The sequence below is a fragment of the Phlebotomus papatasi genome, chromosome 3, assembly GCF_024763615.1.
Source record: "Phlebotomus papatasi isolate M1 chromosome 3, Ppap_2.1, whole genome shotgun sequence".
Taxonomy (NCBI): Eukaryota; Metazoa; Arthropoda; class Insecta; order Diptera; family Psychodidae; genus Phlebotomus; species Phlebotomus papatasi.
Window position 1 is genome coordinate 43,126,687 of NC_077224.1, and position 16,077 is coordinate 43,142,763.

At 34.3% G+C, this 16,077-nt stretch overlaps 1 protein-coding gene across 2 annotated transcripts in view; it reads left to right on the forward strand.

The window, feature by feature from the left end:
• Positions 1-3,948: 3,948 nt before the first annotated feature.
• LOC129805758 (uncharacterized) overlaps positions 3,949-16,077 on the forward strand; it is a 351,969-nt gene continuing 339,840 nt past the window's right edge. For both annotated transcript variants that reach the window (XM_055853890.1, XM_055853891.1), the window contains exon 1: positions 3,949-4,760. In XM_055853890.1, the coding sequence (XP_055709865.1) occupies positions 4,581-4,760 (180 nt within the window). In that variant the 5' untranslated portion in view covers positions 3,949-4,580. The remainder of the gene's footprint in view (positions 4,761-16,077) is intronic.

The following is a 16,077-nucleotide window of genomic DNA, read 5'->3' on the forward strand; positions in this document are numbered from 1 at the left end:
TTGGCTACCGTCCATTCTGGTAGCGACAACGCACCTCTGAATTTAAAATGGTATGGGTGGTAATACCTGAGTTTGCACACAGATTTTCGCAATTCATTGGAACTTGTATTGTTTCCCGGAGAGCTTCTGTTCTGGCCAAGGAGAGACTCCTTGGGAGTCACGATGGTTGCGGCGCGGAAATTCTTGTATTATTAATTATCTACAATGGGCGGGATAGGAGGGAGGGTGGCTGGTGGTCATGAAGAAATTCACCTTGGTGTACAAATCACAGTGGAATTTATGGTATTTCCATATTGTGTGGACTTCCACTATGAAACCACTCTACATTCATGCTGGTGAATCGATACTAATTGACATGCACTTTAATCATACCCCAGTTCCCCGTAAGCCTCCTTACCCTTCCCACTCCGCAATTCTTGTCACAGGAATTGAGATTGAAAACTCAAAGTCCCCCCACTTTGGCCCATATGGAGTTAGGGAGGATTTGATACTTTCCGTCTGTAGCTTAGTTACTGTCATATTCATTAAAATATTTAAGATTGAGGCAGTTTGTCAATTTTGCATGTTGAGTTTAATGGCCCCTATACACTAGAGAAATTTATGTCTATATTGAAACAAATTGCCTGCAGACTTATATAGAAAAACACTGTCAAATGTGGAGATAAATTTCTTTAATGTGTAAAGGTCATATAAAAGCAAAACTTTTTGTTGAAATAATCAGCAAGAATTTATTTTAATTTTTTTGTCTGTAAAATATAGTTAGAAAGAATTTTAATTAGATGGTGTTAACAATTGTTTTGCGACTGTCTATCCAAAGTTTTCACGATTCCAATATTACGAATTGGTTTATATTCGAAGAAATCGTCCAATAACTCTAATATATTATTTCCATATGTCTCCTTATTGAACACTAAAAAAATAAATAAAAACGATTTTTTAATTAAAAAATTCTTTTAAAAATTAAAATCAAAAATTTGAATCAAATTTCAAGTTGAAATACTAATATATATCAATAGGGGGAAATGGGGGTATCTTTGAAAGTGGGGCACATTTGAAATTGGGATTTTTCTCCTATTTTTAAATAAAATTGAGGCTTATCGTGATATAATTTAGTTTCTCAATCTGTTTGTGCAGCTAAATTATATCAAGATAGGGCTCAATTTTATTTAAAAATACGTGAAAAATCTCAATTTCAAAGGTGCCCCACTTCACCCTATCTAGAAAATTAATTTTGAATAAAAGCTACTTGAATGCTTAAGCTATAGAAATAAAAATATAAAAAAAAGTCAAATGGATAATAAAAATAATTTTTTAAATCTAATTTATAAATTTTAAATACTTTTTTAATTATAATACAAATTGGTGAATATGGTTCTCTGTATCCTTTATTTAAAATATTTAATTTAGTAATACTCTAGTAGGAGGAAGTGGGGTAGCTTTGAATTTGGGGGCACGTTTAAAATAGGTCTTTTTCTGCTATTTTTAATTTCAACTTACCTTTTAAATGACCTTACCTTGTGAAGCTAAATTATAGGTAATATGGTTAGGCTCAATTCCAATTAAAAATAGGAGAAAAAATTCTATTTTAAAACTATACCCCAATTCAAAGGTGTCCTACTCTTCTCCACGAGCTTTATTTGGGCTTCAGACCTAAGGCTTAGCCAAATGGCTTAACTGCTCTAATTTCTTATCAATCATGATTTTTTGGGAAAATTTAACTTAAGATTGGATTATTAAAGATAAATGACCTATTAGGTTCTCAAAAAGCAATTAAATTGCACGCTGTTTAGGATATTGAGACCTACGGGAACTGGGCTAAACCTCTAGTCTGAAGATCGCTTTAAACTTAAGGTTCAGCCATATGGCTTAACTGCTGTGATATTTCGAAAAACCATATTTTTTTTAGAACATTTTTCTTTAGTATTGCAAAATCACAGAATTCGGCTTAATATATCTTGAATCATCTCTGCAATTAATTGTTATTTAGAAAATCCAGACCTTCGGGAAGTGGGCTAAAGGTCTAGTCTGAAAACCGATTAACTTCAATTCAGAGACCTACAACAAGGTGGCTGAATCCAATTCAGGATCTTGCTTTGGATCATCTTAATATCGTCCCCTATGTACCTGAAATAGTACAGGATTGTCAGGCATGAGTTGTTTACCTGATAAGTAAACAACTAAGTAAGTAAGTGATAAGGGATAAGTTGTTGAAATTAATATTGGAGTCTTATTCTGATGATATTACGTTTAATAAAAATAAGAGTGAGTTTTTTGTCTTTTTAGCTGTATGTCTGTTTAAGGAATCTATAAGAAAAACAATTGAACCCTTTATTTATGGTTTTAGAGATAGTTAACATCATTCTTAAATTTTTCATGTGTTTTAGGCGGAGAAAATCCCGAAAGCCAAAAACTCGAACGGCGAAATCCTGAAAGGGCCAAAATCTCGAAAGCCAAAATCGTGGGAATGATTTCTTTTTTGGAATTCGGGAATTTGGCTTTCGGGATTTTGGTGTTCGAGAATTTGGCTTTCGGGTTTTTGGCTTTCGAAATTTTGGCTGAGGCCTGTTTTAGGATGTATTTTGAAAATTGTCCTAAGTTGGGCATAAGGTTTAATTTATGAACATTATCTCTGAAATCCGTGCCCAAAGTTGTAATCTTCTTTAGTTTCGTAGAAATTTTTAAGAAATAAATGTGTTCAAACTGGCCAAGTGAGTTTCACTGCATTTAATCCCATATAGATCATGAAACCTGTATAAAAAAATGCATTTCTAGGAATCGTCGATTAAACCATCCACAATCGTATCTGCATTGCTTCAAGATAATGCTATTCTTCTCGTCAATCGTTTAATCTGTAATGCGAGGCTGTGTTTAGGTCACGAGTATCAAAAGCAGTGCTACTAAACTGATTGATATTGGAAGAAATTGTTTTCTTGACCGATATAAAAAAAATAATTAAAGCATTACATTTAACAGGTGATGGAAAAACTGAAATCGTACTTGAGTGAAGGTTATCCTCCATGGAACCTAGTGTTTGCATTATTATTATTATTATTATTATTATTATTATTATTATTATTATTATTATTATTATTATTATTATTATTATTATTATTATTATTATTAATTTTAGTATATTAAAGCAAAGTCTGGCTTTGGCTTACTTAACAATATTTCCACTATTAATATATTGCAATTTGCAAAAAGTGGTTAATCGACCCTATACCCAACCCCATCCTCAGCTAGTGGTATATTTAGGTGATACAATCCATAATTCATAAACGATGGGTGTTGGGGATGGTTGAGGGGGCGGTAGGATCCTACAACACATCCTGAAAGATTCCTAATGGAATGGTGTTATTAATTAGGAATAATTATTTTAGGTTTAATTAATCTCAAGTTTTGCTGTTCCTTAAATTGTCTCCCATTCATTCGTTCATTCATTGCTCGGGAAGCTTCAATTAATGCAAATTCAATTCAACTCTTCATACACTGTTCTTGTACATGAGTTACCCAGAAGGTTGTCGCTCTCACTCATTCAGCGTTGATCGGGGTGTTATTGCCAGTTGTGCTAGGTTCTTTTTTTTTCGGGGCATTTCGACGGCCTCCAGCATGTTGGACAGAGTTAGGAAGAGGTGATAAAGTGGTGGATTTTTTTCACTCTCTCACCACCATCTTTTTCTAATTCACGAGAATCCACGCATTTGATCACTTTCTCCGACACGCAAAATTGGCTGTCTCTTTCTGAATGAGATAGGGTGATGAGACAAGTAGATGTTGTAGGTTGTAGTTTTCTCGTTTGCTCAAGTGTATTTGTGTAGGGGATGATACTGCTGGCTCTTTCAGTTAGTGACTGCACTGGTCGAGCTGTCTCGCTCGGAAATCCAATAGAAAGAGAGGGAAAGAGACCGCAGCTGAGTCCGCCGAGGTTGAGATACTTCACTCGGGTTTAGTTTCAATCGCGCAGCCAACAGTTTAGTTTAGGCTCTTGTTGATGAAGGTCGTGCTGCTGTCGTTTGCATAAACCGTCAAGTGCTCCCGCGAAGAATCACGCAATCAATAGAGCTCTAATCTCCAGATATTGGGGTACGGTTGAATATCAAATAAAAATCCGGGCTGAGTGTTGCTAAACCACCCAAAATCGTAATCTTTCCGGTTTTTGAAAAAAAAAATTGCGCAAATGTTTGATTTTTCAACTGGTCGCAAAATCGGGCCAGTGTGACAAACGCATAAAGTGGCTAAAAGTTTTGAAGGAAATTTTTGTTAAAGAACAGAAAAATTTTTCACATCAAATTTCTCGTGAAGTTCTCATTTGGTTTTTATTTTGATTCTGAGTTTTTGGTGAAGAAGTCAGTTTTAATTTTTTTCTTTCAAAAGTTCATAAAAGAAAAGTTATCAAGATTTTCACTTGTTTGAAAAGTTCAGTTTTATGTTTATCAGCATAGTTTTATGATTTACACTGGTGTGTTTATTTGAGATAATTTTAGTTTATTTGGTTTTACCCCTGAGTTTGGGTTGTTTTTGAGAAAGAAGGATAAAACGTAGAGAGATATAAATTTTATTTGAAAGAAGTATTGAAGCAAATGAAGAAAATGGTGTTTAGTGGTGATAAAATGCATAAAATTGGTGTTTTTTGGATGACAACAGCGGCAATTTGCATGCTTGGATCCCTCACGGCAGCCAGAAGTAGTTCTGGTCTCCATTCAGAACAATCAGCACCGCCGTCTCGAGTGCAGCAATGCCGCGAAGGATGCTTGGAAAAGGTACAGTCACCCCCATAACTCCATCGCGACGTCTCTATCACCACTTATCATAACACTCAAATGCTAAAATGGTTTGTGTAGTGCAAGGTACACGTGAATATGTGATAGCTGTGGCGGTTTTATCGGCATGGGTGGGTTTTCTACGATTGCAGATGAAGTGTTTTTCGAATTTAGAAATATGCAGAAAACGTTTTTCTAAGTCACTTCCGAACGGAGAAAATAGTGATTTCGGAAAAGATGAGGAGAAAGAAAAAAAAAAAAAACGAGGAAAAAGTGCGATGGGAAATTTGCATAAAAATGCTCAGTCAGATTTATGTGTGCTCAACAATATGTATAGAGGGATATTTTATGTGGTGTACATGAAATAGAAATACCATTTTCTATTGTGTTTTCCATCTACTGTGTCTCCTTGGTGGTTACTTTTTCTCACTCTACTGCACCATCAACTAAATAGTGTTTTATGTATTTTTCTTATCCTTTTTTCCGTTCACATTCCCTTATTCCCTTCGTCACATGACCATAAATCTCAGTACCAAGCACAGTGTAAAATGTTTTCTTGTCCTGTGTTAGAAAATTTCAGTATTTGTTGTTGTTTTTTTTCTTGGACTTCGTCGTCCGAAAAATTACGACTCGTGTATAAAAGTTTTCTCTATTCCTTGTTGCTTATCTCCTTTTCCGAAGGATATTTCTAGTTGTTACTTCTCCTTGTGGCCATGTCAACTTTTCCTCGGATAGGACACAAAGAAGTCAATAATGAATGTTTCTCTACACTGGACATTTCCACCAAATCTCTCTTCATCCCATACTCCAAGTCTTGAATTTTTCCCGATGAAAATATTTCTGAATTTGTGCATTGCATGCGAAAATTTATATTGAAAGACTTCTCCTTCTCAATTTCCCATTGCAGAATTCTAGTGGTGCAACCAAAATCTCACTACTAAATCGAAAATAAAAAGTTGGTCATCACCAACAAAAAAATCCCATTGATATTTGTCAATAAAATCCGCTTGAATGTGTGGCTTGATGGAAAAATTGAAAATTGCACTGGATGCTTTTTCCTGGGTTTTGCCATGGTATATCTCAATTGTACAGAAAAATCTCATGTTGACTTCCATAGGAACTTTTCCTCAATTGTACACCACGACAGATGGAAAGGTAGAGTTCTAGAGCTCAGAAAAAAAGGAGCCCGGTATTGAAGTGGAAATCTCTGACTTTTGTATTTTCTTCCTTTCACTCCTTCAATTATTTCGTGTATTTTCCATACTTACGAAAAAAAAGCCAAGTAAAATTCTCCAGTGTGGTGTGAGGGATATGGAATTCTAAAGGTTCTTGTGAGATATTTTCCATTGTATATCTTTTATCTACTTTTTTAGTTGCTTCACTGTTACTGTTGATATTTTCTGTATCCACTCACCCATTTTCTTCAATTCCCCATTGGACAGCATGCATTAAACCAAATGTTTGAGGATTAAGGATTTACGCTGTTATTCTGTTTGATGTCACTTAAATCTTTCTTATAGCAGATGCTCATTCTTAACCGATTTTAATTATTTGGATCACTGTAGAATGCTTTGTATGATACAGTTTTTGATTAGGAAAAGATGTACTACGGAAAGACCAAGTAGATAATTTTTCTAAGGAGCCTACAATGTGGCTCCGTAATTCGAAATCGAACTTCCTTAAGTCAAGTGTTCGTTTAAACTTCTTCAACTTTTAAAGACAGTAAAAGTACAAAGTTGTCAGGTCAGGAAAAATTCCTTCCTTAAGAATTAGATTAGATACCGTACAGATGTGGGTGACGTTACCACCCTGCTGTTCGTAAGCTTTTTTCGTAAATTTTAGTACTTAAGGATCACCTTTACCGATTTCGGCATGATGATAGATCACATAAGTGAAGATCTTAAGTGTTAGAATTAAGCTTACGAACAACGGGGTAAAAAAGTCAGTCTCATCTAGGGTAGTAATTTTTGAATTATCTGTTAATTGCCGGGATGTCAATAAAAATTAATAATTTTACCTAAGAGTAGCTCTATGTTTTTTTTATTTTAATAGCTCTCAGTTTAAGATTCCTGACTCGTGAATCTAATGGTTTAGGATCAGATAACCTGATCTTTATATCTCATTCGCAAAAAGATTTTACTCCAAAACAGTATACCCTTACGATTTTTCGATTTTCCGCGGTCAGCTAATTGTCCATTTAAATTGTTCATTAAAATAAAATTTAATTGTTCGTTATTGAAGGTACCTGATTTCTGAATAAGAAGCAGGGATACTAAATTTTAAGTATTCGAAAGATTAATTACGCTTATTTTACTATTCTAAGTTAAAAATTTCCTAATTTCCTTCACTCGTTATGAAATTCATTAGACTAAATTTTGTAGGCAAACCTCAGGTTTGGAGAAACCTTAAAGACCTAATCGGGATCTTAATTACTATATATTCAAATGTTGACATTCTTATTTCAAAAAGACTATCCTAGTATTCAATATTAATTTAGATTTAGTTTTCTCGGGAATTACGAGATGTAAAACTTTACCAATATTTAAATTTATCTATAAATGTGTATTATATATGAATATCTGGTAATCTACGTTTATTTGAACTTCATAGTTCGATGCCTTCAGGTTGTATTACTTCTTAATTCTCCTAATTCCAGGATTGCGACAAAGAAAATATTTTAGCTTTGAATAAAAATAACGTCTTGCTCAATATTCCTTTTAAGATTGTATCCTAAAAGATCGTGCAGTAGCACTTGGATAACTTAGAATCGGTTCCCCCTATTTACCTGATTAAAGCATAAACTATCTTTTAGATTAATAGCTGAAATCAAGTATCTAATACATTTATGTTAGTATTCGATCTGGATTTTAGACTCGAAGTTTGCTATACTTCCCGAAGGTCTGGAAATTATATATCAAGTTATTTTAGTGATTATTTAAAATATAATGGATCATTTGCTATATGACTAAACCGTAATCCAAAACATCGTATAAACTTTTATTTTAGGTTCAGATTAGTATAAAATATATGAATTCTAATATTTGTGTTTTTTAAATCAAGAGTTACAGTTTTCAAAAGCCATCGTTGCAATTGTGTTGCCTATCTTTGGAATTTAACAGAACTCTTCTCTTTATTAATTTTGTTTAATTATACCTAATTATACTCAAGTGTAAATTTAACAAATTTTACACTAAATCTACCGAACGTTTTTGCTCGTTTTTCGGTCAAATGACGAACCGCAGTAGGGTAGGATACTCAAGAAATTTGTCTCGGAAAAGAGCAAAAAAATAAAATTTAAACACTGAAAAATATATTACATGCACATTTTAAGAAATTTATAAAGTTTGATAGCGACATTATTCCGTTTAAATGTGTTAATTTTAAACCGGTCAGTTTGACCGGGTTTTGGTAGGTTTAGTGTTAATCGGCCTAAATAGTCTTAGGCTGATCTTCGAGAATATTTAATCTGGAAAATTTGGCAGAAAAGATTTATTTCAAACACTCTTAGAGCTTATAATCATCGATTAGGCGTCCTTTGCGTAAATTCTCGTTACATCATCCTTTACGCCCAAATTTTACAGATTAAATATCCTCGAGAATCAATCTGAGACTATTTAGGCCTTAGCCCTAGACAAACACACGGCTTAGTGGGAAACTCATAGAAATGTGGTCTAATCAGTCTAATTATTATTTTGTTTATAATTACGTTAAGCAGTCTCTCAGCTTAAGCCGTAGATGTATCTAGCACATAAAACCCGGCCGGCGGTTTGGACTGATTTAGTTCAATATTTAACGAAAATTCAAAAGTTACCAATTGTCTAAGAAGTGAAAGAACCTAATTGTTCTATAGTAAGAACAATAAAAATCTCTTAGAATTTTTAGACACCTTGTACAACACTCATTGTTGTGAGACCAAAAATTACTATGCAGAAAATGATAGAGGATTTTCGGGTGGTTTGGGTTGTAGAAAGTGCGGCAAAGGCAGTGTTGGATGAAAAGCAATGAGAAAGTTCTCCAATGGGGAGGGGGGATGAGTGTACCGAAAAAAAAGAAGTGTTGTATGCCTTGCGACAAGGGCGGAATCTTCTCTCATTCATCCATCCACCCCGAAAAAGAGTGTATATAAACTCCGTGGAAGCACAAGAGGTAGATGGCAAAATAGGAGAAAAATAAAATTGAGCAAATATGAAACATCCTTGCAGTATTTTTCATGATTAATTCCTTTGTGAATATTCTGTCTGTTGAATTTTTATATAGCCTGAGGGAATCGACGGAAATATGTGCAAGTCGAAAATGTTACATTCTATGAAAATGTATTCTATATAGCAAAAGATAAAAAAAAAATAATAATAAAGAAATACAGAGAGATGGAAGTTGAAAAAAATATGACAAATCCCATTTCAACTTCATATATTCTCTCTTCCAGCATATATGAGAGAGGCCTCGTGTGTGCTCAGAAATGTTAATATTGCGAACTTTGCGCGAGAAGAACCACAAGGAGCGAAAAAAAGCTCCACGATGATTTAAAGGAGGAAAAAAACCCATGGCGAGAGAGGGCAAGACACTGAAGAGAAACTTTTTTTGGGAGGGTGTTAACACTCCATCCTACCCTGTTTATACAAAATCCCAGGCCACCCACTGGGGCGGATGAATTTTGCGTGGCGGATAAATTAAAAACAATTTACGAAAGTGGCACAACTTCCTGGGAAAATGCTTGGGCGGAATAATTGCTGGTGAATGTTGTGCTTCGGCGCATTTTTTTTTGCTGTCTCCTAACTCCCAAGCCAAAACATCCTCATTTGACTTTTGTTAAAAGGGCTGAGAATCTCAACTCTTGCTTGGTTGTGACATTTCTGCAATTTAAGAAATTACATCATGACAAGGAGGCGCATTGTTCCAATTTTTCTCAATAGGGTCTGCGAGGGTATGGGTATTCTGGGGGCGGAAGGAAGAGTTTGTGTTTCATGAACTTTTGCATAAGGAACTGGGCAGAAGGGACGTTTGTACATCGTGTCGACAACGACTTCAATTAGAAAATGTCACCGGCGGCAAAGATTTCTGGAGGAATAGAAGCAAACTCAGTAAAAGAATTACACTGGATGCAATAAGTTTAGATTCATTTAGTTGTTCAGAAAAACGAACATTTTCATCTCAGTACAGTATTAAGCTCTACTTCGAATTCTATCTGATTTGGGAAAAGGTTTTACATATATCGTCGGTCCTTCTTTTGAACAAAAATAAATAAAAAAGGTCCAAAAAGAATGTCAGTGTTATACGAACTGAACATTTGAGCTCTAAACATATTCCGGCATATAGAAATATTAGAAGACTTACCACAATACGATTTTGACTTTTATTTAAGAGGAGATATAAAACTCCTTTTGTTTTTGAGAAAATTGTTAAGCAAAATCTGTTCTTATATAAAACAAGGATCTAGATATATTTCCATTTCTGTATATCTCTAATTTTTAATCAAACAGCAAATCATGTAAATACTTGGTCATATGAACATGAAAAATCTCAAAAATTCTTTATAATTTTAATTTAGAGAAAACATTTATGAGTTGAAGTTAATTTTGAAAAACTAATTATGTTACACCTGTAATTCTCTTTCGGCATCTATTTTAATAAAACCAGTTAGAATCTGTAACTCAATGCATAGCAGCATAACACTATGAAGTATTTCGATCTAATCCAAAATAAAGTATTCTCTGGATTAAGGATATTAAATGAATCTTCCAATCTACTTATAAATCCGAGCCTCCCAGTCTAGTTTTGAATCATGATTGTTTATCTTAAAGTATTAGAAGGTCTTCATCTTACGGTTTGACTTACGATTTAGCCATATTACTAGACTTTCCTCATTTTTTAATAGGAAGGGTTTTTATGAAAATTTTGAATTAAGATTATACACTGGGATTAATTGATCCAATATGTTTTTAAAGGTTATTGCAATACCTTTCTAACAGATCAGAAATATTCTTGAACAGGGATGAACCTTTAGACCGTAAATAGTACACTGAGAAAAAAACGGGGATGCCATTAAATTTTTTCCTCATAACTTTAATAATTTTTAGGTGTAAAAATATATCTACATATTTTAATGTTAATTTTACACCTTTCTAAGGGTAAAATTAACTTGAAAAAGGGCAACTTTAATCCCTAATACTCCTAAAAAGCTTAATATTTACACCGATTTCGGATCAATACTGCAGGGTAAAATAAACATTTCCGGAATGTTATTTTAACTTTTTCGGATTTCTCTCATACTGTAATTCGTTTCGTTCTGCTGCTCCGGGGTACTTACTCTTTACTTAATATTTTATTCTCTTTTAAATTCCGAAGATCATTACCCAAAGGAGAATTTGAAACTTTCCAACCATCCCAGGCCTTACCAGTTTCTCTCTTCCCGTCAGTTCCTCCATTTCCACCACCCCGTTCCTCCAAATCATCATTCTCCAGTTTAGAACATCTCTTTCTAAAGACACATTTCGTCCACTTTTCGCTTCAAAGACCCTAGCCTAAACCAGGTTTCTTTTACTCGAATTGGGAATTCTCAAATGGGCCCATACAATACTATTTTAAAGGTTGTTAATAACACAAGTAACAAATAGGGTACTTAAGAGTTTTCCGGAGATGTTGCAAATTGCAGATGGAGTTCTGATTCTTCCAGAAAACAATTGCAGAGATTCAGATGAGAGAGAACGGTCTTTGCTGGCCAGGTGAAATGAATTGCCTTCTGACGATTGAACTTCGTTGTATAAGTTCACTGGTAAAAATAAAATAATAAAACAATCAGAGAACTAAGAAAAAATTATAGACTTTATAAGAATTAATTAAAAGTGGAGCTGGAGCTGAGCTCCTTCTCTTTTGGCCCCTGGTCCTCGACTGATTCTCACTGATCATAGGAAGGGACAAATATCCCACTTCCGACTTCCGATACACTGAACACCAAATTATCAGCAATTACAAAACATAGAATCCCGAAGATCACAAAATAAGTGATCGGCTAGTGTTACGCCGTATTTGATATTTTAAATTTATTAAAAAAAAAAAAAAGAAAACGACCATAATAATTTATTTAACTTTACGAGGGACATCATACTTGATTTTCCTCTTGATCATATCAAATCTGAGAGCTTTTTCTACGGATACCTTATTTACGGATCCTTCCTAAAGAATGGTAGTTGTCAGAAGGTTCTAGATCTCAACGATCAAAATCTCCCTAAAGTAGGGGCTAGAAATCCATAAAACCAATCGGTAAGTGCGCTACCAATGTCTCAAATTCTCAGAAAAGGTCTATAGGCGAAATCCATAAGGAACAAAGAGAAAAAATTGAATTGTCCGAAGCTTGAGTCGTCCGAAAGTAGCGCGCTTTCCCCTAGATCTCAGATTTTCTCAAGTTTCTAAACTTGAATAGTTTGAATTATTTTATTGAACTCCTCCTAATTCTTATCAAGATAATTTCTAAAGATCAACTAACAGTTTGGTTTTTAGTACTGCCTCAAGAGAACCTATACTGTAATTCATTTTGACTGTAGCAAACAAAGAGTGTGAAGGATTATATGCTACATAGAAAATTCGATGCATTCTCAATTATTTCCACAACTGTACTCTATCCCACCAAAGAATATATTTTAGAGAATGTGCCAGAGACACGTAGCTACAAAATGTGTGCACAATATTGGAAGAGACAGAGCTATGGTGGAGACACATGCGAAAATACGGCATGTGAGTTGAAAACAACAGCAAAGCTCCGAGAGACGGAAGAGCAACAAAACTTTAATATATAGGAGAGGAAAAGTTCTTTTTTTTTCGAGAGTGAATACGAGGGGGTGTCCTTATCTCTACTGTCTCGTGTATCACACAAATAATACAGAGACACTTTTTTTGTGCTACCCTGACTTAGGATGGGTGGATGAGTGTGGGAAAGTGGAAGCTGTGGGGGATTCTCAATGGGGTTTCTTCTTTTTTTTTTGCGCCTCGTCCTTGTACGAATTCTGTTCCTGACTCTTAACTTGATTTTTCCCTATATCACAAGACATGGTCTAGTTTTCTCTCTCCTATTTTTTCCAAGAACAAAAAAAAAAAAACGTGGAACCATAAAAGTAATTTTATATATTGTAAATTGTAGTGAAGGAGTAAGGGTATGTGTGGAGTCAGGGAAAAAATTGGTACCAACAATCCTACCGTATCAATGTCATCTCTTTTCCATGCTGTATGTTTCTTGTTTTCCTTCACCCACTGGTTTTTCCCTCCTTAGAACCTTAGCATTTTTTTTTGTTTTATTCGAGGGTGTAGAACAATATATTGCTGGGGATTCCACAAATATGTAAGACAATTTGAAACTATATGAAGCATATATTAGGGCATATAAATCAAGATACACCAACATGCCTCAGTGGTTGGCATGGGTAGAAATTTCTTAAATAAGATATACATATAATATCTGTTGAAGAGGGAAAAGCCATAAGAAGCATCCCATATCCAATGGCATAGAGACTCTCTCTAGTACATTTCATTGTACTAAAATAGACAACTTAAACGTTTTGCTCAGTGACCTATAAAACGGATCTCCGAAACACAATATTGTTCTTTTCCCTCCCAAACCAGAATGTGTCTCTTTTGGAAGTGATGCTCCTCTAATGTATTTTCGCCCGTTTGACGACGTGTATGTACTTTTAAGGGGAGTAGCATCTTCAGTTTCTTGTCCTTTATCGCTTATTTTTTGCACCAACCAATTTTCCTGGATGTCGATCTCCCCCCTGTTTTGATTTTGCTGACTCTGCGAATTCCTCTTTTATCTTCACTGATGATCAATACGAAGCGGGAAATATATCTTCGATCAGTGTAGATGCAGTAGTGGTTATTTATTAATAAGTCAGCAATCCGATCAATCATGGGATGGCAGATAAAAAGGTTTCAGATATGCTTAAATTTTTGGCAATTAACAATCTGCAAATCATCCAAAAAAAGAAAAAAGTAAAACAATTTGCATAATTGCTTCGTTGAATTTTTTGGCGCGAAAATATGACGAATTTAGTCATTTGCCCAGTTTGCCCATGTTTAACGTTGTCAGCGTTTAATTTTTATGTCTCAAGCTTTTATACTTGGCGTAAATGGTAATTTTGGAAATATTTTATAAAATCACTGTGTTTTCAGAGCTAATAAATTGAGCGGGATGGCATATTTTTTCTTTTCTATTTTGAAAAAAAAGCCAAAGTAAATGAGGTTAGATAGAATCGAGCCAATTATACATTTGCGTAGCACTGTTGAGACGGTTGAGACATTTTCATAGAATTCAGGAAATATTTAGCGGGAGTCTATTCACCTTCATAAGCCATGGATTTTCTGCAAGTGTCTTACAGCGAATTTGGACAGTTGAAATGTCTCAAAGAATATATGTGTTGATGGAGAGACAGAAAATCCATGTTACCATGTAGAGAAGAAGCAAACAGTAGGTGGTAAATTAAATTATCATAAAATAAACTGTTGCAAATACAGACGATAGTAATTCAAGGCAAAATTATGTGCTTGGGTTGAGATTATCTACAAATTCATCCGTGTTTATATGTTTGTGGGAAAAAGTGGACTGTTGGATACATTTTCGTGATCTTCAGATTGATTTAGACTTAGGCTTTCGTTCGTCTTTGACTGAGATGGCGCCACAAGCGAGTTTTTTTATATTAACCGCTAAGTTTTGGAATAGGTTTACATTTTTTTAAAATTCAGTAAATATAAAGTAGTATTTGATCTGTTTCTTAGTTTACAGATAAGTTATAGAGGCTATTTACATCACTGGTAGAAATAAAAGGATCAAATTGGTCCAAATTTGATCCTTTTGCAAAGTATGGATCAAATTAACATGTTCTATTATGATAAATGTGCCTTTGAATCCAATTGAATTTGATACGAGGGCCTGTATTGGATTTTCCGATTACGCCGAAAAAAATAATACAGATCCCAACCTAATTCGGCGATCACTGGTAAAAATAAAAGAATCAAATTGATCCAAATTTGATCTTTTTGCAAAGGACTGATCAAATTAACATATTCTATTATGATAAATGTGCATTCGAAGTTCGACAATAATTATAATAATTTTTTTAACCCTTGCAAATTTGTGCTTTGGGTATTCGAAGTTGGATATTTGATCCGGGTCCCGGTCAAAATTCCGAAAGCCAAAATCCCGAAAGCCAAAATCCCGAATGCCAGAATCCCGAAAGCCAAAATCCCGAATGGGTCAAAATCCCGAATTCTTAAAAGTGTCATAGCTACTCCCAGAATTATACCCGCGCTTTCTGGAGGCAAAGGGAAATCTTCTGTGTCTTGGAAATTATTCAAAACATTTTCCTCCATAGAATTTCATCCCTTTCATGATTTTGAACATTCGGGATTGTGGCTTTCGGGATTTTGGCCTTTTCGGGATTTTGGCGTTCGGGATTTTGGCTTTCGGGATTTTGGCTTTCGGGATTTTGGCTGCCACCGGATTCAAATTGTCCCACATGTCCAAAAAATTTTCAAAACGCATGAGACAAAATTAGGAGTAGCATTTAACGTTCAACTTAACCTTATTTTGTGTTATTAGTGAAGCGACGTATAAAAGTCTTAGCGGCGTATAAATTTAAATATTCAGGACTTATATTGTGTACTGTGCAAGGATATAGTTTAAAAAGAGGTGACAATTGTCACCTCTTTACTTATTGTTTGCTTTAAATCAAGGATAGCCTAATTTTTGATAAATTTAGCAGCATAAGCGATTTATCATGTTAAAGACTTACAGTAGGTCTAGATTATCTAAGATCCAACTTAGTTAGATCTGTTAGTTAATTTCGAAATAAGTCTTAGTACAGTCTTTAACTGAAATTATGTGTACTACCGGTACTACTAGTAATTTTTATATATCACACTGAGCCTTTTTGGACTAGCTTAGACCTTAATAGATTTTTTTTTTTTTTTAATTTGATACTTCACCTACTTCACAAGCAGGTCTTATTCATTAGGATTTTCAAAGATTTAAGCTAGTTAAAGGTTTTTGTTAGGTTTTTATGAATATGGGGTAGTAATCCTTTATAACGTTTTATCTACGCTGGGTTTTCATTCTTTCTTAATAAGATTATTTAATTTTAGTTGATAGATCTACCCAATAGATAAAGTCAGAAGAGATCTCAAATTATATTCCAGATTCCTCAGTGTTATTATATAATGCTTTCAATCCTTTCAATACAATCTTCATCCGAGATGGCGCCACTAGCAATAAACTACATAAATGTCTTTACATTTATTTTTCGAGTATATTTTGAGAAACAAGCCCCAA